This window comes from Aulonocara sp. 'chitande type north' Nkhata Bay, linkage group LG5 (genome assembly GCF_057382095.1).
Source record: "Aulonocara sp. 'chitande type north' Nkhata Bay isolate Kocher_YH1m ecotype deep benthic linkage group LG5, A_spYH_male_GT1.1, whole genome shotgun sequence".
NCBI classification, from domain to species: domain Eukaryota; kingdom Metazoa; phylum Chordata; class Actinopteri; order Cichliformes; family Cichlidae; genus Aulonocara; species Aulonocara sp. 'chitande type north' Nkhata Bay.
Genome location: NC_141348.1, coordinates 26,303,914 through 26,331,325, shown reverse-complemented (window position 1 = coordinate 26,331,325; position 27,412 = coordinate 26,303,914). Strand labels below are relative to the sequence as shown.

Below are 27,412 nucleotides of genomic sequence, written 5' to 3'. Positions count from 1 at the left end.
CGTCCCTGTATATATATATATATATATATATATATATATATATATATATATATATATATATATATATATATATATATATATATATATATACTATGTGTGTATGTATGGATGATCATTTAAGAAAGAAAACGATGTGTGTGTGTGTGTGTGTGTGTGTGTGTGTGTGTGTGTGTGTGTGTTTCTTTCTTTTCCCGCAGGACAGATACCGAGCATGCCCACACCCACGGAACACCTGTGGGCGTAACGGATTTTGACAGGTAAGCACGTTTCTTCACCGTCATGCTCGCACTGTCCCTATAGGCTGTTGGTCATGTTATAACATCTGCACGCACCGCGAATTGCTACATGTTGGAAGAATTCTATCAGAACAAAAAACAAAACAAAACAAAAAACAATTAAGGAGGGAGCTGGACTTCACTGACTAGTCGGCTGCTGGCCCGACAGTCTTGCAAAGCTCGGTTTGTGGCCTCACAGTCGGACAGTTAGGAAACAATTGGGTAACATTTAGGTAAGCTCGTGCACATCTGCATGACACGGTCCCCAGCCCGTCACTCCAGAAACTCGGGGACTTGTGTCAGTTTTACCATTAGGTAAGCTCTCTGCACAGCAGCATGGCAGACTCTCTGTGCAGACTCTTCCATTCCTCCACAAAGACCACTTCAAAAACTGTAGAAGAGCGTGGCAAGTGGGGCAGCAAAAAGGAGTCCATCCTGTCTGTGGCCGGTGCTATTATTGGACTTGGCAACGTGTGGAGATTTCCATATCTTTGCTACAAGAATGGCGGGGGTGAGTATTTCTGTTATTCTCCCCCTTACTTAACCAAAGTGCAGTGCGATGTCTGAACCTCCGAAACTCTTTGTTCCCATAATAAAAAACAGAGAGAGAGAGAGAGAGAGAGAAGAAACAGAATGACCAGTAGACTATTGTTTTATTAATCGCAGATGACTTTTTCTTGGTTGGGGGAGGGTCTAATTAGAGGATGAAAAACATATTAAATGGTTGATAAGCAGCTTAGTTTTCATCCCCGTTTCCTTCTGTCCCACAGGTTATTGAAAAAAAAAAATACATTGCCAGATTTATTCTGTTTTTTTATTACAAAGAAAGTTGCTTTCGCCTTTTTTTCTAGCCTAATTTGAATTTTACTGATTAATCTGCAGAGTTTTAGGCGCATGACAGAAGCAAACAACAAAAAGTGCGCTGGATCAATGCAACAGTGTTTTGGAACAGGGCAGCAAGTTTACCAATCAGAACAAGTTACAAAGTAAACGCCATGTGATGATCTCAGTGTAATAAGGAGTAAAGTAAGTAAAACATCCCGAAAGTCGTTATATTAGTAAATGTTTACACGAGAAGCAGTCGGTTAAACCATCGTAACAAATGCCACTGGTATATGAAGCTGGACTAGAAAACAAGCTCAAGAACCGCCTTTCAGTCAAAGCGCAGGGCGTGGGCCGGAGTCAGCGTGGTTTTCACGAGCCAGTCTCAGCGGAGACTACACACCTGTTACGTAACGCAGTACCAAACCGCTGCGGTGCGCAGAAAGTCCCACAGTGCATACTTTTCGCATACGGAGCTTATTATCACCACTACTGGCGCACATCCCAGGACTGCTCCTCACCAGAAAACAGTCTGTCCACACGGATGCACAGACCGTGGAGTTGCTCGTTATAGTGTCGTTAGTTATACCAGGGGCGATTCCAGGATCAGAGCTTTGGGGGTGCTGAGCACCCAGAGAGTTGCCCAGCCAGGCAAGATAAACCTGTCTCTGTCAGTCCCTGCATCCTTAAATGTTGTCCCGACTCCCGAGTTCTCTCTGACTGTCACTTTGGTGCATTTAAACCCCTGTTCCTCCCTGTCCTCATTGTCTGTTGTCTTCGTCTCCGTTATCAGTCATCATAATTTTACCATCTCTGTGCAAGTCTGCAAATTTCTTTATTAAATCATACGATTCTTAAATTCATCAAGTCTCTTTGTGCCTGTGTCCTCGTCACAAAACATGACATCACTGTTTTGTACATTTTAACACAATTTAATCCCCACAGTTGTGAAAGAAAAGCAAAACACTTTGCCTGTAACAAAACCATCAAATCTGATAAAGGTTATTTAAATGCTGCAAAAGAAGAATGGATTGGAATAGAAAAAAATACATATCCTAACCTTAATTACTCAGGGAGAATAATGAGTGATGCTCATAGTGAGTAAAAAGTAAACTGAGTGCATTTTATGGACAGAGATTCACTTTTATTGTGTATGTATAATATAATACAGATACATTAAAAAAACACTCCCAAAACAGAATAAATTATTACAAATAAATTATTACAAAATATTAATAAAAACTATAAAAATGGAGGCAACTTTGCCTGTGGTAGAATGTATACAATGACAACAAATCTTTATTGCAGATACTAATTTTACTAATTTAATAATAATAACTTTGTGTTGTAAGATTTATGAGGTTCATGCTTTCATAGTGGTACTTAGGAGAGCTTGACATTTTTTCTCAGGTGGTAAACACTGTAAGAAGTTTGAGAAACACTGATAAGTGTATGTGTGCTTTTGGAAAACATTTAAAGCTGTAGTACAGAATCTTTGAAACAAGCTTAAAACATTTTTAGAATATAAACAGAGCATCTGCTTCTCTTTACAGCTCCTCACTCCACCAGGGCTGTTTGGCACTTTCTGATAGTGTGCAAATGTGATGTACGTACTGCGGCAGTCATACAGGCAACTGGACGGTCCAAAAGTTGGCCTACCTATTACTGTCTGAGGTTTTAGTAGAGTTGTGGCTGAACCACATAAAAATATATCATTAATTTTAATCTCCCCAATCAATTATAATGTTATGTTGGAATGTTGTTAAAGAGGGACAAAAATGTTTCAACCCAGTTTGTTTTGCAGATTCTGTATAGCAGCTTTAATATAGGGAGAACACAACTTCCAGACTGTGTGAGTAAAATCAGTTTTTTTTCCCTCTTTGTCAGTTTAACAGTTTCTGTTGTGCCTGTCACTGTTCCCTGTCTGTTTTCTTACCTGGTTCTTCCTGACCTTGTACTTTCTCTCCCCTCTTTCCTCTCTCCCTCTTTGGACTGACAATCATACACAAATAGATTGTATTCAATTAGATGAAAAATTACATTAATATGAAAAAAATTCTATTAAGATCACTAACAAAAAGTCCTCTTTCAGTGTACTTTTAACCAAAAGGCAAATAACTAAACCACATGAACATCTAATAAAAGATATAAACATTGAAACACTGATCCAACATTATTCTTGATTGATGGATCATTTGATTTTACACTTTTACCTGAATGTGGCTCCTTTTTTTGAAAAAACCTCCTTATATCCATTATGAACCTGGCTGTCTCTCTGCACACAAACACACACTCACACAACAGGAGTTATAAGGTTAATGGGCATTCAGTCAGTTAGCTAGTTAGTATCCATTTCAAAGAGGACAGTGGTAACCAACAGTAGGCTGCAGACAATTTAAAGTTTTAGATTTTAAATAGGCTGTATACATTTCAATGGGAGCAACAGGACGATCAAAAGTTGCTGACAGAGAAGGACGGATAAGGTAGCAAACATTGTTGGAAAACACGTTTTCAACACTGCAGGTTACCTGGTGTAATGCTTTTCAGCTAAAAAGAAACATGGTCTGACTCCTACCTAACTAAGAGTAACTGAAGGTTAAACGCAGCTAACATGTCCTTTTTAAGTCAGGCACTTACACCCCCACTCCGCTGCGTCTCAGCCACCATGCTCTGGCAGCAAGAGCCCTAGAGCCAGAGTAGGGGAGAGGCGAGCTGGAACAAACCATTTTGGGAGGGGGGTTATCTATACTTTTGTTGTTAAAATTTTATGTCTCAAACAAGTACAGTACTGTATGCTTTTTATATTTTTAGTAGTGTGTCACACAAACAGCGAATGTTCTCAAAAAAAAGTAAGAAATCTTTGGGGGTGCTTTGATTCATTTTGGGGGGTGCTGAAGCGCCCCCCCAAAATGGGCTAAAATCGCCCCTGAGTTATACACAGTAGTGGTTTTAGATACGGGCGACAAGGGCGGTTCCCGGGGCGGCATCGTGGTGGGGGGCGGCATCACGGGCATCGGCAAAAAAAAATGCTCGTACTCATGCTGCCCCAACGTCAGCCAGGGAATGGCATAGGCACCGATCGGTTTTCTATCGCCCATTTGCTGGGTGTAAGGGCGCCCTCCGTTTGCCAGGTGCGCCTGCTGCTTGCGGCACAGGGAGGAGAGGGCGGGGCGGTAGGGGATTCTCTGGCTGGAGCAGCATCTAATAATAATCAACTCACAAAATAAAAACAAAATAAAAATAAACCAACAAACACGAAAACACCAGACATTATGATACAGAGTCAAAGGAGCTTGCAAAGAAAAGCGTCTGGACTTCTTTAAGTTATTATGATACAGACTTATAATTTGCACCGATGATTTTTCGAAATTCTGTACACGAAAAGTGAGCGCGAGAGCCCTCGGTGCGCCTGCTCGCTGCTGAAGCCAAAGTAAACTTTATTCTCATCTCCGCTACATACAGTCCAGTATATAGAGAGACGAGACGACGAGGCTCCAGTTACAGCAGTGCAAGTAAACAAACAATATATATAAGAAGAGTAAGAAAATAAATATACACTTTAGGACTCGGGGTAAAGGGATCAATAAGAATTTAAAATTTAAAATTTACAGTTTGATGATTTAAAGTCTCACACACAACCCGTCGAAAGGGGAGGGGGCCCGGCTGCTTCCAAATAGAGCACATTTCATTTATAATGTTGTAAATCCAAGCCCATTATCTATTCATGATATGAATCCTGGGTTGTGTGAAATCCCAGAAATAAACTCTAGACAAAGTGAATCTGTGAACTAAGGTGTTGGTCTATTAGGTTATGTTGTGGTGATGGGTGTTCATACTGGAGTGCAAAATTAAAACCAATGGAAGATGGACAAGAAAAGTTCAAAGCCATCAGGTGCTCAGTTTAGAAAAAAGAGAAAAGAAGAGGAGAAACGAGCAAAAGATGCAGGTATGCAGATAATGGCAGGTCATCCTGAAACAATCGGAATCAGAATACTTTATTAATCCCTAAGGAAATTATGTGGGTTACAGTTGCTGCAAGAAGAAATGGTAAAAATAGCAACAGTAACAGACTAAACTCCAAACAATACATTATGTTACAGATTTTAATATTAATTAGTCCTTGTCAATTGTTGATTTGTCCTGTTCTCATTGTATGACGAATTATGATGGCTGTTTGGTGGCTATTTGCATACTCTCTCTCTCTTCACATGTGTGTGTGTGTGTGTACAACAGATTTATGTGGGTAAATGAAACAAAATTTGTCATCAGAGGATGAAAGATGAAGAGCTTTGGCAGCATTTTCTAAACCAGCGGTCCCCAACCTTTTTTGCGCCACGGACCGGTTTATGCCCAACAATATTTTCATGGACCGGCCTTTGAGGTGTCGCGGATAAATACAACAAAATAAAACTAGTACCGGTACCGAAAAAAAGAAAATTTATTCATAACACACGTGAAAAGACCCAGGAAAACCAAGTAAACGATGAAAACGATAACAAAATAACGCTGAAAACCGATAAAACCCCTGAAAACTATACATTTCACACCTGAGCCTCAACTCTTGCGGCCCGGTACCAAACGACTCACGGACCGGTACCGGTCCGAGGCCTGGGGGTTGGGGACCGCTGTTATGTATGTATGTATGTCAATTTTAATGAGATTTATAACAAGAAGAGGAGCGATTTGGCACCAAAAACAGGTTCTGTGCCTCGACAGCTGCAAATATTAATCTCAAAGAGGGTTAAAAGCCACATTTACCAGCAAGTTTACTTCAGCTGCCAGAAAGGTGTGAAAGAATGTGTTCTTTGACACTTCAGTAAATTACTTACAGCTCTTTCTGCTGCCTTCCCTCCAGAAATACATGATACTTTCAGATTTCAACATGTAAGCTAAATCAAACCCAGCCTGTCCCGTCTCAGGAACAGGAGCTGCAGCCCAGGAGTCTTGACTTTGCCTTTTTTTAAAATGTTAAATAAAGCCAGGTTGGCAGAGTACAAATTTGTTAAACTGGACACTTTAGAACAGGATCTCAAGAGCGACTGGGTTTCTAAATCTACCCGCAAGCTTGACTTGCTGTATCACCTTTGTTTACTTGTTATACCTAAAAAATGTTGAAGAGTTTAAATTTTTAGAGGTTACCTTAGGTTTCACCCTTACATTAAGAAATCAAGCCTAACACAAGTGGTGTTTCAAATAGATCCCACAGGTGTATCTGCTAAAAAATCTCAGCCTCAAGGTCAGGGGTCAGAAGTCAAGTTTTCTAAAAATCTTGTGGATATGATAACTCAAGAAGGAAGTTACCTAACATTTTGAAATCGATACCACAAGTGCATTTACTAAAAATCTCCAACGAGTTCGAATCTCAGTGACCTTGAACTAAAGGTTAGAGGTTAGAGGTCAAGTAGTGATACCACAGGTGCATCTATTAGCAGGCTGTGCCACAGCCAGTATTTTAATTGTTGTATAATTCTGTATGTCTGATTAACACTTTGATACATTTTGCATAATTTTCCATTTGTCAGCATGTGTATCTGTTACGGTTTGGAGGAGGACTCAAGCACAGGACTCCGGTTCTGATGCTCACAAGAAGGATTTATTTACAAGTCACCAGGTGTATATACAAGAATGTGCGGGGGGGTGTTATATACAGCTGAGTGGGGGGAGAAGGGGTCTCCAGGGAAGTCCAAGGGAAAGCACGCGTTCTTCAGAATATCCACTCACACGATCACAGGCTCACACTCCGACACTGCCACACAGGAATCACACGGGGAAAAATCCAGGAAGCTCTGTAGACAGGGAGACAGGGTTAAGAACGACGCACAGAGGAAAACACTCTTAACTAAACTTGTTGTAGCTTGACTTCACTAACGCGTGGTAGACAACGATCCAGCGACGAACAGCAGTCACCTCCTGGCTTAAATGCTGCTCCAGGTGTCTCATCTCCCGAGGGCGTGGGCTGAGGGCGTGAACCCACAGTGAGTTCTGCCCCGGCGAGAGAGAAGAGGAAGAGAGAGAGAGAAACAGAGAGGGCTGATCAGCGTGCAGCTGATCCGCCTGGCCGTGACAGTATCTGTAGGTATGCATGTATGTATGTGTGCTTGCACATGCATGTAGGTGTGAGTCTTGGCGTGTCTCTGCTGATAGACTTTATAAATCCGTCTCTCTGGACAGCAAATGGAATTGAGCTAACAGCTGAATCAGATAAAGAGCATTGATCCCCTTGTGTGATTCATTAAACAGTTAAACTGAAAGATACTATTTTGCTTGGTTATCAGGAGGATATAATGTCGTTACTGTATTTCGTCCCTGTTATTTTAACTGTTAACATTTGCTGCCCTCAAAGCAGAGCCAATCCATATGTTGTTTACTGTTTATTTTTTCCTACCTCTAGGTGCTTTCTTAATTCCTTATGTCCTGTTCCTTGTGACCTGTGGCATACCTCTATTTGTGCTGGAGACGGCACTGGGCCAGTACACCAGTCAGGGGGGGATCATGTGCTGGAGGAAGGTCTGCCCCTTGTTTGAAGGTGAGCTAACCACTGGGATTGTGGTGAAGCAGATCAATGAAGAAAAACTGAGGGAATGCAATGTTAACAGTTATGTTGTTTCCAGGCATGGGATACACCAGCCAAATGATCATTTTCTATGGAAGTATCAGCTATATTGTGATTTTAGCCTGGGCTTTTCTCTACTTGTTCTCTTCCTTCTCTGGAGAGTTGCCATGGGCCACCTGTAATAACACCTGGAACACGAGTAAATTCAATTTTCTGTCCCACATATACATCAACAAATTACTGACTTAATTGGTAAATGAATTGGAAGTATGTAAAGATTGGATTGAAATGTTAATATGCAAATATTCACACAACTATACATTTATGAAATACTAAAGCTAATGTTCACAATATTTAATGCAGTATTCACTTGTTGATGTGTCAGCAGAGCGTGTTTAACAAGATTTTGATACATTTCAGATCGTTGTGTAGAAATTAACAACTACAATACTACTGCCAACTGGACATCACCTGTGAATGCATCATCTTCTGTTTTAGAGTTTTGGCAGTAAGTCACAAATCAGAGATAATTTTTTAACAATCCTCAATATTGTTTCAAAATGTATGTAAATTCAGATACGTATATTACATGCATTACATGGCTGTTAGCATTAATGGTAATTAATGGTAATTTATCATGTAGTTTGGAGGGCTTCACATTCACTATATTAAGTAGACCTAGTTAGTACAAGGGTAGATCCATTTTTTTTTTTGCCTTCAGAACTCCCTTAATTCTTTATACCATAGATTGAACAAGGTGCTGGAAACATTTCTCAGAAAAGAAATTTGCACCACATCCCAAAGGTGCTGTATTGAATTGAGATCTGGGTACTGTGGAGGCCAGAGGGGTACTCAATGTCATATTCAAGAAACTATTTTGAGGTAATTAGAGCTTTGTGACATGGTGCATTATCCTGCTGGAAGCAGCCATCAGAAAACGGGCACATTGCGATCATAAAGGGATGGACATGATTAGCAACAAAAGTCAGACAGGCTGCAGTATTTGAACATCGCTCAATTCATGTTGTTTACGTCAGTTCATGTTGTTTACCATCTGAATGTGTGAGCAAAAATCAAAGCTCATCAAATCAGGCAAAACTTTTCTAGTCTTCAGTTGACCGACTCTGGTGAACTTACTGGAACTATAGCCTCAGTTTCCTGTTTGTAGGTGTTTGGAGTGGCACCCAGTATGGTCTTCTGCTGCTCTCCATCTGCTTTCATGTTTGATGCATTTTGTATTCAGATATGGTCTTCTGCACGCCTTGGTTATAACAACTAGTAATTAGGGTTACCAATTAGCGGTATTGGGGTATTGGCCTTGTTGATGACCTCTGGCATCAGCAAGCTAATGGTTTTCTTTGACCATTAGCTATAAACTGTGGATGGTGGCATAATCCCAGTAGATTAGCGGTTTCTAAAATACTCGAGCTACAACTGGCTTATCTGTAATCATGTTCAGAGTCATGTAATTCGCACTTCTTTCTCTTGTTGATGATCACTTTAAAGTTCAGCAGGTTGTTTTGACCACATCTAAGTGCATGAATGCACCGACTTGCTGCTATCCTGCTGGCTGATTAGATATTTACATTAATACAGTTGTACCTAATAAAGTGGCCAATGAGAGTAAGTGTCATTAATTATTGTTTTTCTCTGGCTTTAATTGCTATGATAAGGGACTATGATAACAGATCTTTTTTGCAAAACACTTATTTGCTACTATTTGATGAGTACTATAATAAGTATCATTTGATACTCATTATAGTATTCTGTGTATACTGACATATACTTTATAACACCAGTATAGTTTTTAAAGAATTTTACTTGACTTTTTAAAATGAGAAGTACAAATCTAGAGGAAATTATAGGTTAGGAGTAGTATGAAATGTCATGTGTCTGTTAAGCAGGGTTAAACTGTTATGACACATTTAGAATGTGTAGAACACCAAAACTAAATTAAAAATCTTACAGAAATATCCCACATTTTGATAAATGTTTAGTGTGAAGATGCTTTAGATACAAGTAGTAGGGTCTGTTACTTCTTTTGACATTTTGCTGTCAGTGTGTAGAGATCTACAAACTGTTAAACTGATGTCTCAGTCACTTTTTTGATGTTGCTCTGTTAGGGTGGAACGTAGTTGCCCCTGGCATTAAACACTTAATTTGGCTATAATAACTGAAAACACCCATGTACTGAAGGTGTGAAGGGCTTTTAATTGCATGTTGAAGCTTGTGTCATTCTAAATAGTTTCATGAGCTTTAACTTCAACAGACCTTTCATGCCGAACCCAGTGACTTGTCAATCTATATGTAAGTACTTAAGTAGTCCACTGTGTAAGTATGCTGACATCAGTTTTCTAGCCACACTCACTGAATCTTCATTTTTAAAGTCTTTGTGAATTAACTAGATTCAAATTTTTACAAAAGAGTAGGTTTTACCCGACTACATACATTGGTTTAAAAGACCTTTCCATACACTGATAGTACGTCTTCTTTCAGGCGTCGGGTGTTGAATATATCCAGCGGCATAGAGAACTTGGGAACCATACAGTGGGACCTTTCTCTGTGCCATCTTCTAGCCTGGGTCATCTGCTACTTTTGTGTTTGGAAGGGAGTAAGATCCACGGGAAAGGTAACACTAAAAGGAAAAATGTTGAGTCGCATTTTATACCCTCAGCAGTTTTCAGCAGTTGTCACTGGCTTTCAGGTTCTTCAGGGAATCATTCAGATTCATTTCATGTTGCACAGTGTCTTTGTAGCTGTTGCCAATTTTATTGTGAAAATCTAATTTTCTTTTTTTTTGGAGTGTTCTAGAGATAGACAGATGTTTTGCATACTTTCTAATCTGGATTTGTAAACTTTTAGGCACACCTGTTTCCTCAATTTCCCTTCACGACCTTTGTATATCCGTTAGTTGTGTAAGAATGAAATTACATCACCTACTGACATAAAATGCGGTTAAGTTGTTGTGTAGTGAGGCGAGATGATCAGTGGCTGCTGTTATAAAAATCCCAAATTGTTTCGGTACTGAGCTCAAATTACTTACTTGCTACTACTTGTTCTCAGAGTGATTAAGGTGTGGTGTGAAGAAAAATGAAATGATCAGAACTCCCAGACGTCCACTGCTTTTTTTCCCCCTTCAGGCTGCCGCCATGGCAGTCGTTCAGTCTCACATTTGCACATGCCTGGCTATCATACAGTATATTCGAACCACACCACACCACATAACAGCCGAAGTTGGCACAAAAGAGGGTTATGAAAGCAAGTTTTGCAACTGTTATGGACAATACAGCCTCCTTTTAATAAACAAAGGAAAATATAGCAATATTATATTCTTGTACTTCTTTATGTTATTTCTTGGTCCAATGTGTCGCACATGATTTAAATTCTGGTCATGGAAGTCGCAGTTAAATAAGAATGGTATTATGCATTTGGTGTTACCTCCAAAGACCAAATGCAAATATTCACACAACTGTGAATATTGTTCACAGTTGTGTGACTTGTTGAATAATATCTTGATGCTGACATTAACAGCATGGCCTCATCATAGCGTGTGGTCATAAACAAGTAATCCTTAATTTAAAACCTAATTTATTTTTTATATATATACAGGCAACATATTTCACAGCCACGTTCCCCTTTGTCCTGTTAATCATGCTGTTTGTCAGAGGAATGACCCTTCCTGGAGCCTTCCATGGTATCAAGTACTACTTGTATCCCAATCCTGAACGGCTCGCTGACCCACTGGTATGATTCAGCCTCATTTCTTAATCGTGTCAGACATTTCTGCAGCGGTGTTTATGAACTAATAACTTGGTTTACAGGTCTGGATGGATGCTGGAACACAAATATTTTATTCTTATGCCATATGTTTGGGATGCCTAACTACACTTGGGAGCTACAACAAGTACAACAATAACTGTTACAGGTGAGCTCCTCACGAAGATGTGACAAACATTTTAGTTTGTATGTCAGTGGCTGTCTCCAAATACTTTGCCACTAAATGTGTTTACAGCAGCTTTCTTACTTTCTGAAAGGCTTTAGCACTGGTCTAAGTAAATAACACATCAAGAAAACACATACTTGAAAATGATTTTGATTACAGCCCTTGTAATATGTGCATCCATTACCCCTTCTATTTTTATTAACCTTTAAGCACAGGTAGACATTCAGTCACCGTACAAAGCACTTTTCTATCTTACTAACCTCTTAAAGCACTTTAGACTACAGATCACATTTTAATCACACATTCATGTAGTGCTTTATTCCATGCACTTTATTATTTATGTATTCTATGGGCAGACTCCAGTAAAACCATACTGGATTACTGGCAACCGCAGTCCTTGTTTTTTGCTCTCAAGGAGATCCCTGAGAATCTGTAGCAGCTGTAGAACTGGTTTATAAACATCTGCACTGAACTCACTAAGGCTGCAAAGAAAAGCAATCTGTGCTGAGAAGCACCTTGTTAACTGAATTAGCACCTCAAGCACTACCGCAAACAGAATATTAACCAGTGGGTAACAATGAAAGTGTTTCCCACAGCCCATTATCTTTTTATTGTCTTAAAGAAAATAGTGACATTATGCTTTCTTTCTGATTTGCAGAGACTCCTTTTATCTTTGTTTGTTGAACAGCGCGACCAGCTTCATGTCAGGCTTTGCCATTTTCTCAGTTCTGGGTTACATGTCGCAAAAGCAGGGTGTCGACATTGCTACAGTCGCTGAGTCAGGTACGGATGTCAGTCTGAAAAGTATTTGAGTCTGGCTTTTTTTTTTTTTTACCTCATCCATTATGCAAAAAATAAAGACAGATTAACATGAAAGCTTGTGATTTAGTTTCAAAGTTGATCCAAGTACAACTCTGGACACAAGAATTTTTAAAAGAGCTTCTTTAACACTGCAAGCAGATTAGTTCTTTCACACAACACATGCATCAAATTGAAAAAAGAGGAAAATGTCATCTAAATGTTCTCAAGATAATATCATGAACTCAGCTGGATCCAGCAGCTCAGTTCATGGAAGCAGTTTTCAGCCTTGGTCGAGGTGTATGAGCTCTTATTTTTCATTTTTATAGTTAGGATTTTTAGACTTAAATTTTAAAATTATCCACAAGCATACAGGATCAGCTCTGGCACTACTGACTTTGACAATATAAGGCATGATGCTGGGGAATTTTCACAAGCATGGAATGATTGTCCCTTATTTCCCAAGACTTGGAGCAGCTTGTGCTTGTAATGCTGAAATGTCTGTACTCCATGCTGTGTAGTGTGTGCTCAACTACTGCCAACCAAAATTGAGTAAGAATGCCACCCAGGGTTTCTGTAGTCAATAACAACCCCAACACATGAATGCAGCACAGATTTTATTATCAGATGGTCTGTCAGTCAATATCATAGAGCAATATTTGTATTTTTGACCATCAGGCTGTTCTATTTAGCAGTAGCAATAATTAGTTATTGTTAATATTTCTTCCCTCACACCCAACTGGTCACAGCAGATAGCCGCCCCTCCCCTGAGTCTGCTTCTGCCGAAAGTTTCTTATCATAAAAAGGACGTTTTTCCTTCCCACTGTTGCCAAAGCGCTTGCTCATAGAGGGTCAAATGATCGTTGTAGTTTTTTTCCTTTTTTCTCTGTATTATTGTTGAGTCTTTACTTTAAAATATTAAGTGCCTTAAGGACACTGTTGGAAACATAAACCTAATGCATCTATCTTTCCCGGCTGTTGTTTTGAACTACTATGTACAAAAAAACACTACTATTATGGAAAATGTTGTTTTCCATTAACTACAACCTGCTTTCTGGAGGCATATTGCATCCCTCAAGGGACTATGCATGCCTTTTCTATCTACATAAAGTACACCGTCTTTCAAGGTTTTACATTTCAGTAAATTTAAAAAAGGCAGAAGCAGTGTATGAAAAACTAAGTGGACTGAATGTTTTATTAGCTTGTGGAACCATCTTTAGCAGGAATAACTGAAGCAGTTGTTTTCTGCATTACTTTATCGGTTTCTCGCATCATTCTGGAGGAATCGTAGCGCTCCCTGCTTCTTAAAACATAGCTTCTCTTCACTGAGGTTTATGGACATTCATTTATTCGCAGCTCTCTTAAGGTAGCCACACAGCATTTCTGACTTCTTAATTTCAGCTTGAATTTAGGCCTATTTAAATGTATATAAGAAATCAGCACCTTACTGGTAATTCATTTTCTATTCCTACCATTTAACATGTTTCAGATTTATTTGATCCAATCTGCATTTCCTTAACAATTGTACAACTCCGTAATGATCATAAAGTTGTCATTTAGAGACACTTTGGCATCTGTTTCACTTTGTAGGTCCAGGCCTTGTTTTCATAGTCTACCCACAAGCTGTGACCCTGCTGCCTTGGCCTCAGGTCTGGTCTGTGTGCTTCTTTGCCATGATCATCTTGTTAGGAATAGATGGTCAGGTGAGTTGCAGTTTTTTTTATATCTCCTAAGAAAATGTAATGCAGTATTGTTTTTTTTTTCTTCTGGTTAACTTACCTCGACACTAACCTGTCTTTGTGTAATTCTCAAGTTTGCAGGTCTTGAAAGCATCATGACCTCTTTGACAGATGTCTTCCCCTCCCATTTAAGGAAAGGATATCACAGAGAGCTTTATCTGATGCTGATCTGTGCGCTTTGCTATCTGTTTGGCCTGTTATTGGTGTCACAGGTGAGATGTTTAAAAACAGCATAATTATTATAACTTTCATGCCTGAAATTCATTTCATAAAAGTTGGAACAGTGGCAATGCAAGACTGGAAAAATGTAGTGCTACAAAAAAATGATGGTTGTGTAAATCTGAATATTTAATGGCATCTGCTTTTATATGGATCTTGTTCAGTGTTTTTGTAAATGCCCCAGGCTTGGTGGGCTTGGTATCACGGGTATAACAAAATGGAAATCAAAACAAGGGAAGCACAAAAATCACATGTCTGCATGTGCTCAGGGGAGTCTGGGTGTCCTGCGAGGACACTTCAGGTGTATGTGGTACTGGGCCCGTTGCTGTGGACTTTTAGTTCCTTCACAACAATAGTGAAACCCCGCTTTGAATTAATAGCAATGTCAGGTTTGGTGGGTGTTGAATTCCCTTTGTTTCTGATTCTGTTCAAAATTCTTATTAATACATTTGTGTGAGACATAATGGACTCATGATCACAACCTTGCTTTTTGTGTATGATGTGATCCTTCAGGCTTCATCAAGTGGCAGTTTGCTGGCAAATGGGGAGCAGCAATGATGAGAATTACCACCTTGAAGTCTGATTGGATTGGAATGCCTGCTCCAAGTTGGTTGGCATTGCTGCCACATGTAGAAAAGTTCAAGTACCTCAGGGTCTTGAGTGGGGAGAGTGGTAGGAACAGTGACAGGGATGTTCATAGCCTCACTTATAACCACGAGCTATGGGTTGTGGTCAAAAGGACAAGATTGGAAATAATTAGCAAAAATGGATGTACGTTGAAGGGCATCTGGGACTTAGGCTTACAGTTACAGAGCAGTTTGGTCAATTTGTAGGCAAGGTGTTTTTAGAAGGGTTAGGAAGGATGGCCCAGGCAGGACACAACAGAGTGATGGGGGTGTGGGAATCTCATCAACCCAGACCTGAGTGGAGAAGCGGCTGTCTTTCAAAACTGCAGCAAATGGTTTCTTCAGTTCACAAAGAGCATATTAACCTAATTAACCTAATTTATTGGTAAACATGCCCCTGTCTGGAGATTTATGAAATTTGTTGATGAGATTTTGTCCTAATGCTTCTTTTAGTATAATATAGAGTTCACTTTGCTTTCTAAGTTTGTAGGATATCAAAGTTGTTGATATACTAGATAATAAGTGTGAATAGCTTCAAGATTAACATGATGAATGTTTTAATTTTAGGCTGGTGCATACATTCTGCAGATCTTCGATCACTATGTTTGCAGCGGTCCTACTCTGCTGCTGATGGCAATTTTCCAGTCAGTTACGATTGGATGGATTTATGGTAAGACAAAATTATTATTGTTATAAAAGTCTTTGGTTTGTATGTCTTTTTATAGTGACGTCCTAATAGCTGTCCACTATTATTACCAAAATATATCTTGTAAATCTCTATACATGCTGTATATACATACACATGTAGGGCTGGATTTACAGCACAAAGCATTTTTGGTAATTTAAAAGCAACTGTCAGGACCTGCTAAAGAGGCACAGTATCAACTGAAAGATGGGGATGCAGGTTTTTTTGCTATTGAACTTATTGCATCTTATCGTATCTGCAGAAATCTTGAAATGTACTGAATTTAATGCAGACAAAAGCAGGTCTGTTTTCATACCTGATGCAGTGTTTTTTGGAAGATATTTGCGACATGTTATTATTTGCATAATCAGCACGAGTGGATAGCTGAATGGTGTGAGTCCCCAAGCCCCCCACACCCAGCCCTGTATCTTTTTTTCTTATATTTATCTTTCAAGGAGTCAGATTATCTTATTATATTTTTTAAGTTGTCTTGAATAATACTCCAGGCTTTCTGAAGGTATTTCAAGGTTTTTCTTTGGACGTTGGCTGTTTTCACTTATTGTCAGTCCAGTTCTTGTACCGGCCCATTTTCAGAGGAATGTTTTATTTTGTTTGTTAAACACATAACTCAAGGGATGAACTAGTGTTGTGTCTACAAATAAAATACAAGCAAATAACTGATTTTATATTGTATCTTCAGGCAAAAACATAATTTATTCCCTTTTCTTTGGTTGATTTTATGACAAAATAGCATAAAGTAGTATTTTTGTACCAACAAGGTGATTCTCAAAGACCTATTAGCTGAAAACCTGGCATATATTAGCATGGTATGCAGTGTGTCCTTAAAATAATTTGAGGAACCTGAACAATTGACAAAGACCTCTTCCTTAAAGGAAGCTGAGAGTTTACAGCCCATATTCACTGTATAACTCATTTGAAAAAGCGGTCATTGTAAAAACCTTAAAAATATAATTTTGTTGTGGGGAAATATTAAAAGTTAAACACAAGTTTCTTTCTAGTAAACTGTCTCTGTTCTAGGTGCCGATCGCTTCTACACCAACATTGAGGACATGATTGGATACAGACCTCTGTCACTGATCAAGTACTGCTGGCTCTATGCCACCCCTCTCATTTGCAGTGTAAGTTTCTAAAGCAGCTTCTGTAAACAGTTTATCAGTATGCTCTATTCTCATAAGATAAGATGAGATAAGCTTTATTAGTCCCACATATGGGAAATTCATCCCATAATGTTTATTATTTATATGTTTTCTTTTGAAGGGAACACTTATATTTTTGCTCCTGAGGTACACCCCTCTGAAGTTCAACAACACATACATGTATCCTTGGTGGGCTTACTGCATTGGCTGGTTCCTCGCGCTGTCGTCACTTTCTATGGTCCCAGTCACTATGATCTACAAACTGGCCAAAGGAAGAGGGAGTCTCTGGCAGGTCAGTGATGTTGTTAGTGTCGGCTGTTAGTGATAATAACTGATAATACCTGATAATAACTGACAATATTAATTCCTTTACCAAGCGTCTGAAGACCAGCTCCCAGCCTGCAAGTGATCTTCGAGGAATGGAAAAGGAAATGATAAATGTCCATGATTCACTACGTGCCCCAAAATAACTGTTCAGCCTTATTCACTGAAATGCAAATCTTTAAATGTACCTTTTAATTTGCGTTTTAAATAATACTTAAGGTGTGGGTCCTCTATTATGCACATATATGGTGGCTGGTATTAATATTTTTTATAAGGTGAAAGGGTCTATCTGAAGCACGAAATGTCTGAATATCTGTTAGAGGCTGAATGTATAAAATACTACACTGATATGGAGCCTCTGATATGACTTTAATTTGCATTTCAAATACCTCAAACCCTAACAATAACATTTTTACTTTAAACTCACTACGAACACACAGACGTTGAGATTGAAAAGAAACTTACAATTATTATTTATAGACCAACACAGTGAATAGAGATTTTAAAACTAGTGCTGTCGGCGTTAAATCTTGTTAGAATGACGTTAACACCATAACCGCATTAACGCAGCAAATTTCCGTTAACGCGGATCGCCATGGTGACAACGCGCCGTGCAGCCCCTCGCACCGTGACAAGTTTTTTTTTCTTTTTTAGAAACATAAAAGCAAGGTCTTTTAGTGTTTAAAAGTATTGAGCTGAAAACACATATTCACAGTTTAACACGTTTTTATGATGATCACTTTTTTAATGATTTCCTACATCAACTGCTACTTCTGTTGTGTTTTTGTGATGTTTCATGGAAATCTGGGTTATTTTAACACAACGTTTTTATATATTCATACAAATTGAAAAGTAAAAGGCTGTTTTTCTGTTCCTCTCTCAGTCAGAACCTGTTTTAAAAACTATATCTATCATCATTCTGGCATTAAGTTCTAAATACTTAAATAACATGGGGACCTGCGTAGAAACACCTTCATAACATTTAAAATGAAAAAGATTAGCTTCACTAAGCTTGTAGCTTTATTTTGGTTACAGCTACAATATACAAGATACAAAATGCTTTATAACATACGCATGAAAAATAAAAACTTACATTTCATAGAACAAAGGTCAACATTGCTACATGCTGACATGCTAAGTAATGCCAAGGATCGCACATCAAGTTTTCAGTGTTCTGAACCTTTTTTATGTTTATATTCCTATAGTTTTTTGGCTGAAATACACTGAATGTAAGCAACAGAGGTCAGTTTTGTTTTTGTTTTTTACTTCAGACTCCTTTAGTGCCCCCTCCTTTTTTAATTACCTGGAACTGAGGAGTAACTATGAAATTGTGTCCTTTGGAAAGATTTCTCCTTGACGTTTTCTGGTATGTGTTTCATGTTGCTTGTGCTACACACACATATCAGGAAACACTAGGCCTAACGATCCGTATGTATTTTAAGCATTCAGAGTATATTTCATGATATTCTTTTTTTTATCAACATGTATAATAAACCAAATAAATATTGCTCTTCAAGTCTGTCAAAAAGTGGTTAATGTTTGCTCCTTACATTTATAACTGAACTCCTACTTTTACTTTAAGGTGCATTGTATTTTCTTGGATTATTGTATTGGTTACAAGACTTTTTAAATGTGTCTTGATATTTGACCTTGAATTTGTATAATAAAATACTTTGGGGAATAATTTAGCTTTCACTGTGAAAGCTTTTCTGTAATTTAAGTGAATGTGTTGAGAGAGTGTGACAGATACAGACTATGGTGCAGGCCAATCCATGACTGATCAGTTTCCATTGTGTCTGGAGCATTGACAGATCGTTTGGGCTTGTTGTCATGCTAGAAAATAAAACTGTTGCCAATCACATGCTTTCTAGATGGCATTGCATGGTGGATGACAATCTGATGGCACCTTTCTGTGTTCATAATTACATTAATTTGAAAAAATCCCAAACAACTGGCTGAAATTCAGCTCCTCCAACATGCTTTACAGATGTTTGTAGACACTCGTTGTGTCTCTCCGGAGCTTTCATTTTACAGATATGCAGTAATCAATATTTGATTGATGCTGCTCGTCATTTAATTGCTCTCGTGGTTTTATTCTTGTTCCTTGCGGAGTTAAAACTTATAACCAATACACATTGTAATAATCAATTTGGCTTTAAAACGGAATTTGTTTTGATAGTGATAACTAAGTAGGAATGTCTAATAGTTTGGTGAATTAATATTGTCTACAGGTTATTTGCACAGCTGAAGAAAACACATTTTACTTACATTAAAAAGATATTTATTTAAAAAAAGCAACCAAACAAACAAAAGTTTCATTTAACTGGATACATTTGCTCTGAGAATTTTGATATCATCAGCTGGACGATCTTGGCTGTTCGTCTCCACCATCCCAATCCGGTTCAGCACTCCCATTCCCTGACACACTCTTCCAAAAATACTGTGCTTTCCATCTAACCACTGAGTGGGTGCGAGGGTGAGGAAGAACTGACTGCCATTGGTGTCCGGCCCCGCGTTGGCCATCGCTAGAATACCAGCACCTAACAGGCACAGAGACATAATGAGAAATTATAAATGTCCTCACTATCAGTTATCACACAGGTATTTATCGGGATCACTGGACTCAGTTTATTCAGCTGTGAACTAAAGAAATGTTTCAAAAACACCAGAAACCTTTACAAGTTATTGGTATACATGAACTCTACTGAAGATTTGAATCTAAAAATAAAGCGTCCATATGTGAACATGTGCATACAAATACCAGATTAAGACATCAGTACTGACACACACAAATGATTTGAAGGATTTGCTCCAGAGCCTGTCTTTATAAGCCTATAAAAGCTTCTTCTACGTGCATTACCTGTGAATTTTAGTTCTGGGCGTAGTTCATCCTCAAACTGTTTGCCAAAAATGGAGGCACCACCTCGACCTGTTTGGAAAACAAACATTACAAGTGGCGCATTGGATGAGTTTTCTGAAGACCATGAACATGTGAAATTAATCAGACAGTAGTGACAGGGCCACTTTATTAGGTATACATATAACTACTCATTAATCTAAAAACCTAATCACATAGCAGTAACTGTAGACGTGTTCAAGACGACAATAAAGTTTAAACTGAGCATCAGAATGCAGAAGAAAGGTGATTTAAGTGACTTTGAACTTAGCAGGAGTACTTCAAAATTGCTGATCACGCAACCATCTCCAGGGTTTACAGTCTGTAAAAGAGAAAATTCTCTGGGCAAAAATGCCTCGTTGATGCCAGAGGTCAGATAAGAACGGACAGACCTCTTTAAGTGATATGAAGCCAACAGTAATTCAAATAACAACAACCAAGGTATGCAGAACACAGCGTATTGAAGCGTGAAGCAGACGGGATACAGCAGATCACACTGCGTGCCACTCCTGTTAGTTAAAAACATGAAACTGAGGCTACAATTCACACAGCTGGTGTTAATGGTGTGGGAGATATTTTGTTGGCACACGTTGGGCCCCTTAGTACCAGGTGAACATCTTTCAACAGTCAAAGCCTGCCTGACTATTATTGCTGACCATGCCCATCGCTTTATAGCCACAGTGTTACCCATATTCTGATGGCTGCTTCCAGTAGGATAATGCACCTTATCACAAAACTCAGATAGCCTGAAATTGGCTTGATTTACATTACAACGAGATCACTGTGCTCAAATACAGCACCTTGTTATACAATATTTGAAATTAACAAAACAACCCCCCCCCACACACACACACACACACACACACACACACACTATAGTTTCAGAAATACTTGTGGGTTTTTCTTGTTTGTTTGTTTTTTTGTACTACTTCAACACTAAAGTGGCCCTCACATGAGATGACCGTGCCTGCAGTGGCCCACAGCTCATTCAAGTTTGAGACCCCTGAAATACAGCATCATTGATGAAAGTTGAGCTTCAATAGTAGATGTCCAGCGGACAAAGCTGAATGTTTCCAACATCTTGTTCAACGTGTGCCATGAAGAATTAAGGCAGTTCTTTAGGCAAAAGGGGCTCCAACCAAGTATTAGCAAGGTGTGCCTAATAAAGTGGCTGATTACTATGTATAAAAGAGGATTCAATATTAAGAAAATTACATATTTTTCTTGGAAAAATACAGACATGCTTTTGATGGCAAAGAAAAAGAACTGTAAAATATACAGTATTATAAGCATCTGTAAATATTATTTGCATATGCAAACACACCGTTTAATGAAGTTCTGTATTAACAAACAAAGCATCTGGTTAAAAGTCATGTGAATCACCTGAACACTGGATCTATATTAAGAGTTCTGACTGATTATAAAACTACGAGCATTAATATGCTGCTTCAACAGCCCTCATGATTCCATATAAGAATTTTGGAACCTGGCTGGTTTACAGCCAAATGAGCGGGAATGTAATATTGGGCAGCATCAACACCAAAACTTCATTTATGGAGTTTGCTTTGTGCACAGTCATAAAACAGTCATGTCAGTGTATTAGGGGAGGGGAAAAAACACAACACATTGTAAATTGGAACAATACGAAAGGCATCTACATTTACTTAGCTTCATGTTAAAGTGACTGACATGTTTAGTAATCTAGACACCCTTAAGTAGCATTTAGCCTACTCAAATCATGAACCTGTTACCCTAACATGTGGACAGTGGTATTCAAACACTTATCTGTGACGAACCCACCTGTTCCTGTGGGATCTCCTCCCTGCACCATGAAGTCTTTGATGATCCGGTGAAACTTGGTGTTGTTGTAGTAGCCTCTTCTGGACAGCTCTGCGAAGTTCTTGCAGGTCTTTGGTGCATGGTTCCAGTACAGCTCCACCACAACAGTCCCCATCCTGCAACGCACGGCCAGTTAGCATGTCTTTAGCGGCTCTGAATAACAAAGGCTGTCTCTTAAACTAGTTTTTAGCGGAAACGTGCTATGCTTCATGGGGTTTGTTAAAAAGATTGTGAAAAAATAAAATATGCAAAATTTATTAACGCAACAGACACCAACACTTCAGGTTCCTCAAAGCTAGCTGAGTTAGCATCCAGTGTTTCATTGGGGACTTACGTCGTCTCCAAAGCCACTGTGGGAGGCTGCCATGTGTCCGGAGGAATCCCCGACATTATCACCTCAAACCGTAAGCTACAACAGTTGTGAAAAAATGTTTCGTTAAACTTAAGTTCTAATAAGTAGCCAGGAATTTCTTAGCCCAGTGAATTCATTCAACACATTTCAAAAGGAGTTTCTTCTTCTGTGGTTTGCCGAGCATTTCCTTTGAATGTTAGAGAAAGGCTGCCATCTGCTGGACGAACTAAATGATACCACCCCTTTTTTTTATTGTGTTGCTTACGTTTAGCATTCTTTACCAGCATCAGCTTCTCAGAAGTTCAGATTAACAGACGACTTTTTAACAGTGTTGTTACTAAGAATAAACTGAAAAACTACATTACAAACCACATTTCACTGTCATTTACGCTTTACTTTGTAAGAAAGAAAAAGGACCCTGTCTTAAAGTTTGGTTATCTGGAAATACATTTTGTCTTGATAATGTAGTTAAAGAGATTTCTAAATATGTATGATATAGTAAATACATTTAGCAAAAGAAATTCATATCATTATCATCCCCTGTAGTAGTAATAATCGCAGCAGTAGTTTATGTCATTACTAATAAAGTGCTTCCAAGGTGCAGTAACACATGTATCTTATGCAACTGAAGGATCCCTGGTAAGATTGTAAGAAGAGACGCAGAGCCAGCCTCAAGGGGTGCTGATCCAACCGAGCCTGAAAAGGGAAAAGAACAAAGACATCATTTAAAAACTGGGGGAGAGGGTGTGTGTGTGTGTGTGTGTGTGTGTGTGTGTGTGTGTGTGTATTGCTACGTAGTATCTTAACTGGACAGAGACCTCTGATGTTGCGCCTGGAATCTGCTGGACCCACTCTCCTAGTTTGCAGCTTACAGCTCCTAATGCTAAATAAGCAGCTGGAAAATGTAGTGGCAACATGAGAAGTGAGCTGCAGGTGCTAGACAGACGTCACGTCTGTCTAGCACAGCATGCCTACAGCAAGTCTACACTGTTCAGCTACAGCATAAGCTGCTTACATATGAATCCCAGATTTTTGTTTAATGACTTCGGTTGAAGCTGAAAAGATTTTATTTGTCGTATATGTCATATTAATTTAACTTAAATGTCTTGATAGATAAAAAGTACCAAATTACATCATTGTCCAAAAATTATACTGACATTACTCTGCATTTGTAGTTATCACTTGTTTCACTTTAATAAAATGTTGTCTTTTAAACTCAGATTTGATCCCATCATCTCTCCCGTTTAAGCTTTTTAAGCTTTATGGAGGTGAGAGGACAGACACATGGACAGACGTGTGGACAGTCTGTCCTGCCTCTTTTCTGAAGAAATCTCTGCCTCTGAATCAACATCTTATGTCCTTCGGTGCATTTTTATTTCTGGAAGTATTCTTAAAAGCATTGTAATACATGTTCTGGTTCATGATGTCAAAGCAGGATTTGAATTGAAGGTCTTCCTTAACCAGCTTTGAGTTTACTCTCCCATTCATCCCAGGCTTGTTGATGATGGTCACTGGGTGATTCTAGCACCCCTTGTTGACCCTGTCTAAAACTGCTCCTCAACAGGAGAAAATACAAAATAATCATAAAAGTTAGGCTGCCTGCTCCACCAGGAAGGTCACGAACACAAACAAAGGGAGAAAAGTTACTACTTGCACAGAGAAATGTCAACATAGCACCATAATTCATGAATTGTGGTTGGGTTTCAAACAAGCTTCATTGGCCTTCTTCCCACCGTTCATTTGATACTGGACTGCCCAGTTCTTCCACCCAAGCCTCTCTGTGATGACTGGTATTTACTGGCACCATAAAAGCAGTGCTAAAGAGCAAGAGTTCAAATACTTCGAATGTGGCTGTGAGAGAAGTTGTCATGGTATCTGCTTGCCCATCTTTTCCATCTGTTTCCCCCCTTCCATGGCTCTCTCTCTCTCTGCCTCCTCTATCTCTCATTAATTTCCTGTGTTCCCTAGAGGTGTCACTACCTGCAGGTTTCCCCTGGTTCCCTGGCTGGCACATCTGATTGTAACTCACTGTTCACTCACTTGGACTATTTAAGGATGAACTCTTTTACTCGCTCTCCATCAGATCTTTTGTCAATTGGAGTATTGTTCAGGCTCTCTAGTGTAGCTAGCTTTGCTTTCCATGTGACTTACCCTTTATCTCGATGTGCTTCTTGTGAATCAGAGAACATGTCCAGTCTGGTTTACATATCTAACCGCTCTACAACAGTGTCATTCAAAGATATTCCCTTTACCTGTGAAACATCCACAGCACATTCTCTGTGTCTCCTGCTTTAGAGGTCGCCAGAGCTATAAAACCTCTCCAGAAGTAAATGGTGACAGGTAGGATATACTGACTTGAGGGAAGTAAAGAAAATGGGGCAAAGGAAAGTGGTATCTAATGTGGGACTGATGGAAAGAGGTAAACTTATTATCAATGTACCGATATCCAATACAGGAAAACATTTATCTCCAGTTCAGAAACAATTATTGCTGGTATGAATATGTCAAGTATATTATAGGGTGTTATCCTGGCACTTCAGTACACCCTTCACATAGCTTTTTTTCAGTAGTAAAAGGCCTTTACTGACCAAGTCAAGGCCTGTGCACACTGTCAAACATCACCTTGGAGTGAGTGAAACCCTTATAAAGGAGTAAGCTCCACTGCTTTACTTCCTCCAGTCAACTGGCCCACTTTACTTAAAAATACTCTCAGTGCATCTTATGTTTGCTTCTCATGTCTGGCCATTGTTCCCTGTGTGTCTTCTCCTTCCCATCTTTAAAGTCTCTCCAAAGAAACAGTTCTCACAACTGGACGTCTTTGGACCCACAACATCCTTCAGTGTTAATGCTATTGGCTCCTTCAAGTTATGCCAGTTTTCGTCAGTGGTCACAAATATCTATTAGCTCTCAAACTTATTACCTCCACTGAAGTAGTCATGTGATTGGTTCACTTTGTCTGCTTGCTTGTTTCTTGGTTTGTTAGTTACAAAGGATTGCTGAAAAAAGTTATGGACCAATTTGTATTAAAAATTTTACCTGAGTTTCAATTAATCAGAAAGATTAACTTTTGGAATCGACCCAGATATGTGAACATATCATATTTGTGAACATATCATATTTGTGAACAGATATGTTCACAAATATGTACAGAAAAGATTTTTTTTAAAGGTTTGGCAGCAAGAACTCCAATCAAGCTTTTACATGACTGCGAAGGAATATTGACCCACTCTTCTCCTTTTGAGCATGAACAGTCCCGTTTAAGGTCCAGACGATGCATCTCACCCTGATTTAAGTAAAGAATTTGACTAAGACACTCCAAAATATTCATTTTTTTAAGGCATTCACATGTGGGCTTGCATAGCCAAACTGCACTTGAGCTTCAGGGGATGAATTGATAGACATTCTCTTTCAAGATTTTCTGGTAGAAAGCAAAATTCAACAAGTCCAGTCGTGAAATTTCCTCATTACTAAATATTCTACAATCAGCTGTTAGTGGTATTATAACAAAGTGGGACAAGAGGGAATGTCTCTGCACTCTAGAGCAGTGGAGATGTGGTCTCTGGAGTGACGAATCACACGTCTCCATCTGGCAGTTGACCACCCCAGAGCCTGGACTTCAACAATATTGAAGCAGCGTGGGATCATGTTGACAGATAACAGAACAAAAGGCAGCCAACATTCAAAGAAGAGCTTTGAATGTCTTTCAAGAAGCCTGGAGAACTATTCCTAAAGACTACTTAAAGAAATTATAAGAAGGTCTGCCTAAGAGAATTCAGACCGTGTTGAAGAATAAAGCTGAAAATATTGATTTTCAAGCTCAAACCCTGTTTTTGCCTCACATGTTCGCATGTTTTAATTAACTGCTACACCTATTACCAATGCCCTAGCAAAACATAAAGAGATGACGAGCAGCTCAAGACTTTTGCACCACACTGTACTTGTTTTTCATATGATACATACTATGTTTTTGATTTCTATTTGATATTGTTAATATTAAGAGTTCTAATTGTTCTTTTTGTTAACTAAGCATTAACTACGCATCAAATCTGTCATGGTCCTGGGTCGGTGACCCAGCGCTTTTAGTTTGTTATCATTTTCATGATGATGATTGTTTTAGTTCTGTGTTATATTCGGTCTGCCTCTGAGTCTGCGTCTGGATCTGTCTGTCTATGGTGTCACCCCATCTGTTTGTGAAGCTGTCTGTTTAGATCTGTGTCTTGTTTGGTTCCCCGTGTCTGAGTTTCCTGTTTTATTGTGAAGGTCTGTCTGATGTGAGTGTGTTCAGTTTACATTTCCCCTGTCCCGTCAGTTCTGATTTCTCCCAGCTGTGTTGCCCTCCTGTCCCTCATCCCCTGATTACTGGTGTGTATTTAAGCCCTGTGTGTTCTCCTGCCTGTTGTCGGCTTGTCTGCACTCATCCGTGTATTTCTGCGTATCGCTGCATTCCATGGTGTCCTGTCTCTGCGTCCCTCTGCCCCGCACCCCCTTTGTACGGTCTCAGGTTTGCTATTTAGTTTCTCCCAGTTTAGGTTTCCATTTGTAAAGTACTCATACCTCGTTGCCTGTTTTTGTCACCACCACCTTTGTAAATAAAACATCACTCGTATCATCAGTTTGCTGCATCTTGGGTCCTCCTTTTCCTCCACACCACACGGCTCCCTCCGCCAGCCGTGACAGTACGAGCCGACCAACATGGACCCAGCAGCATCCGCACCTTCCCAGGAGTTTTGGGAGGAATTAATTGACACTGTTTCAAGGTTGGTCAACTTGTGGCTCGAGCACGAGGGGGAAGGGTTTCACCGCGCGGTAGAAGCCAGGATACAGCAGCTAATCTCTGCCCACTCCTGGCTGCTGGACTCGCTTCACCCGCTAGCACAAGACTTCCTCCTTCATGAGCTGCACCTTCGCCCTCCAGCCGCTACCGCTTCCCAACCCAGCCCGGCGGTGAAGGTTTTGCCCGGCCCGCCGGAGGTTTTGCCCGGCCCGCCGGAGGTTTTGCCCGGCCCGCCGGAGGTTTTGCCCGGCCCGCCGGAGGTTTTGCCCGGGAGGAAGCGACGATCGCGCCGTCGGCGCGTCACCCCACAGCTGGAGATTAGGACTTCGGAACTGCCGGCTGTGGTGAGTGAGAAGGACCCTTTTTCTGTTTTGGACTGTGTGACTGTTTGTTCCGGGGCTGTGTTTTTT

At 39.5% G+C, this 27,412-nt stretch overlaps 2 protein-coding genes across 3 annotated transcripts; one reads left to right on the top strand and one right to left on the bottom strand.

The window, feature by feature from the left end:
* The first annotated feature begins 274 nt into the window (after nt 1-274).
* LOC147330776 (sodium- and chloride-dependent GABA transporter 2-like) lies at nt 275-18,979 on the top strand. 2 transcript variants are annotated; one of them, XM_086292573.1, is made up of 14 exons: nt 275-786; nt 7,489-7,623; nt 7,709-7,849; nt 8,071-8,158; nt 10,147-10,279; nt 11,260-11,394; nt 11,472-11,575; nt 12,252-12,376; nt 13,982-14,094; nt 14,205-14,342; nt 15,543-15,645; nt 16,699-16,799; nt 16,939-17,109; nt 17,195-18,979. In XM_086292573.1, exons 1-14 carry the CDS (start codon nt 612-614, stop codon nt 17,285-17,287), a joined length of 1,755 nt encoding a protein of 584 aa, XP_086148699.1. In that variant the 5' UTR covers nt 275-611; the 3' UTR covers nt 17,288-18,979. The 2 variants fall into 2 exon arrangements, with proteins under 2 accessions (XP_086148699.1, XP_086148700.1); XM_086292574.1 differs by lacking the exon at nt 275-786 and adding an exon at nt 6,807-7,173 and having other exon boundaries at nt 17,195-18,978.
* Nucleotides 18,980-19,399: 420 nt separating this feature from the next.
* On the bottom strand, nt 19,400-22,457 carry ppil1 (peptidylprolyl isomerase (cyclophilin)-like 1). Its single transcript, XM_086292575.1, has 4 exons — nt 22,211-22,457; nt 21,838-21,992; nt 20,002-20,070; nt 19,400-19,681 (listed from the first exon to the last, which is right to left on the bottom strand). The coding sequence occupies exons 1-4, from the start codon at nt 22,264-22,266 to the stop codon at nt 19,461-19,463; spliced, it is 501 nt and encodes a 166-aa protein (XP_086148701.1). The 5' UTR covers nt 22,267-22,457; the 3' UTR covers nt 19,400-19,460.
* Between the last annotated feature and the right edge of the window lie 4,955 nt (nt 22,458-27,412).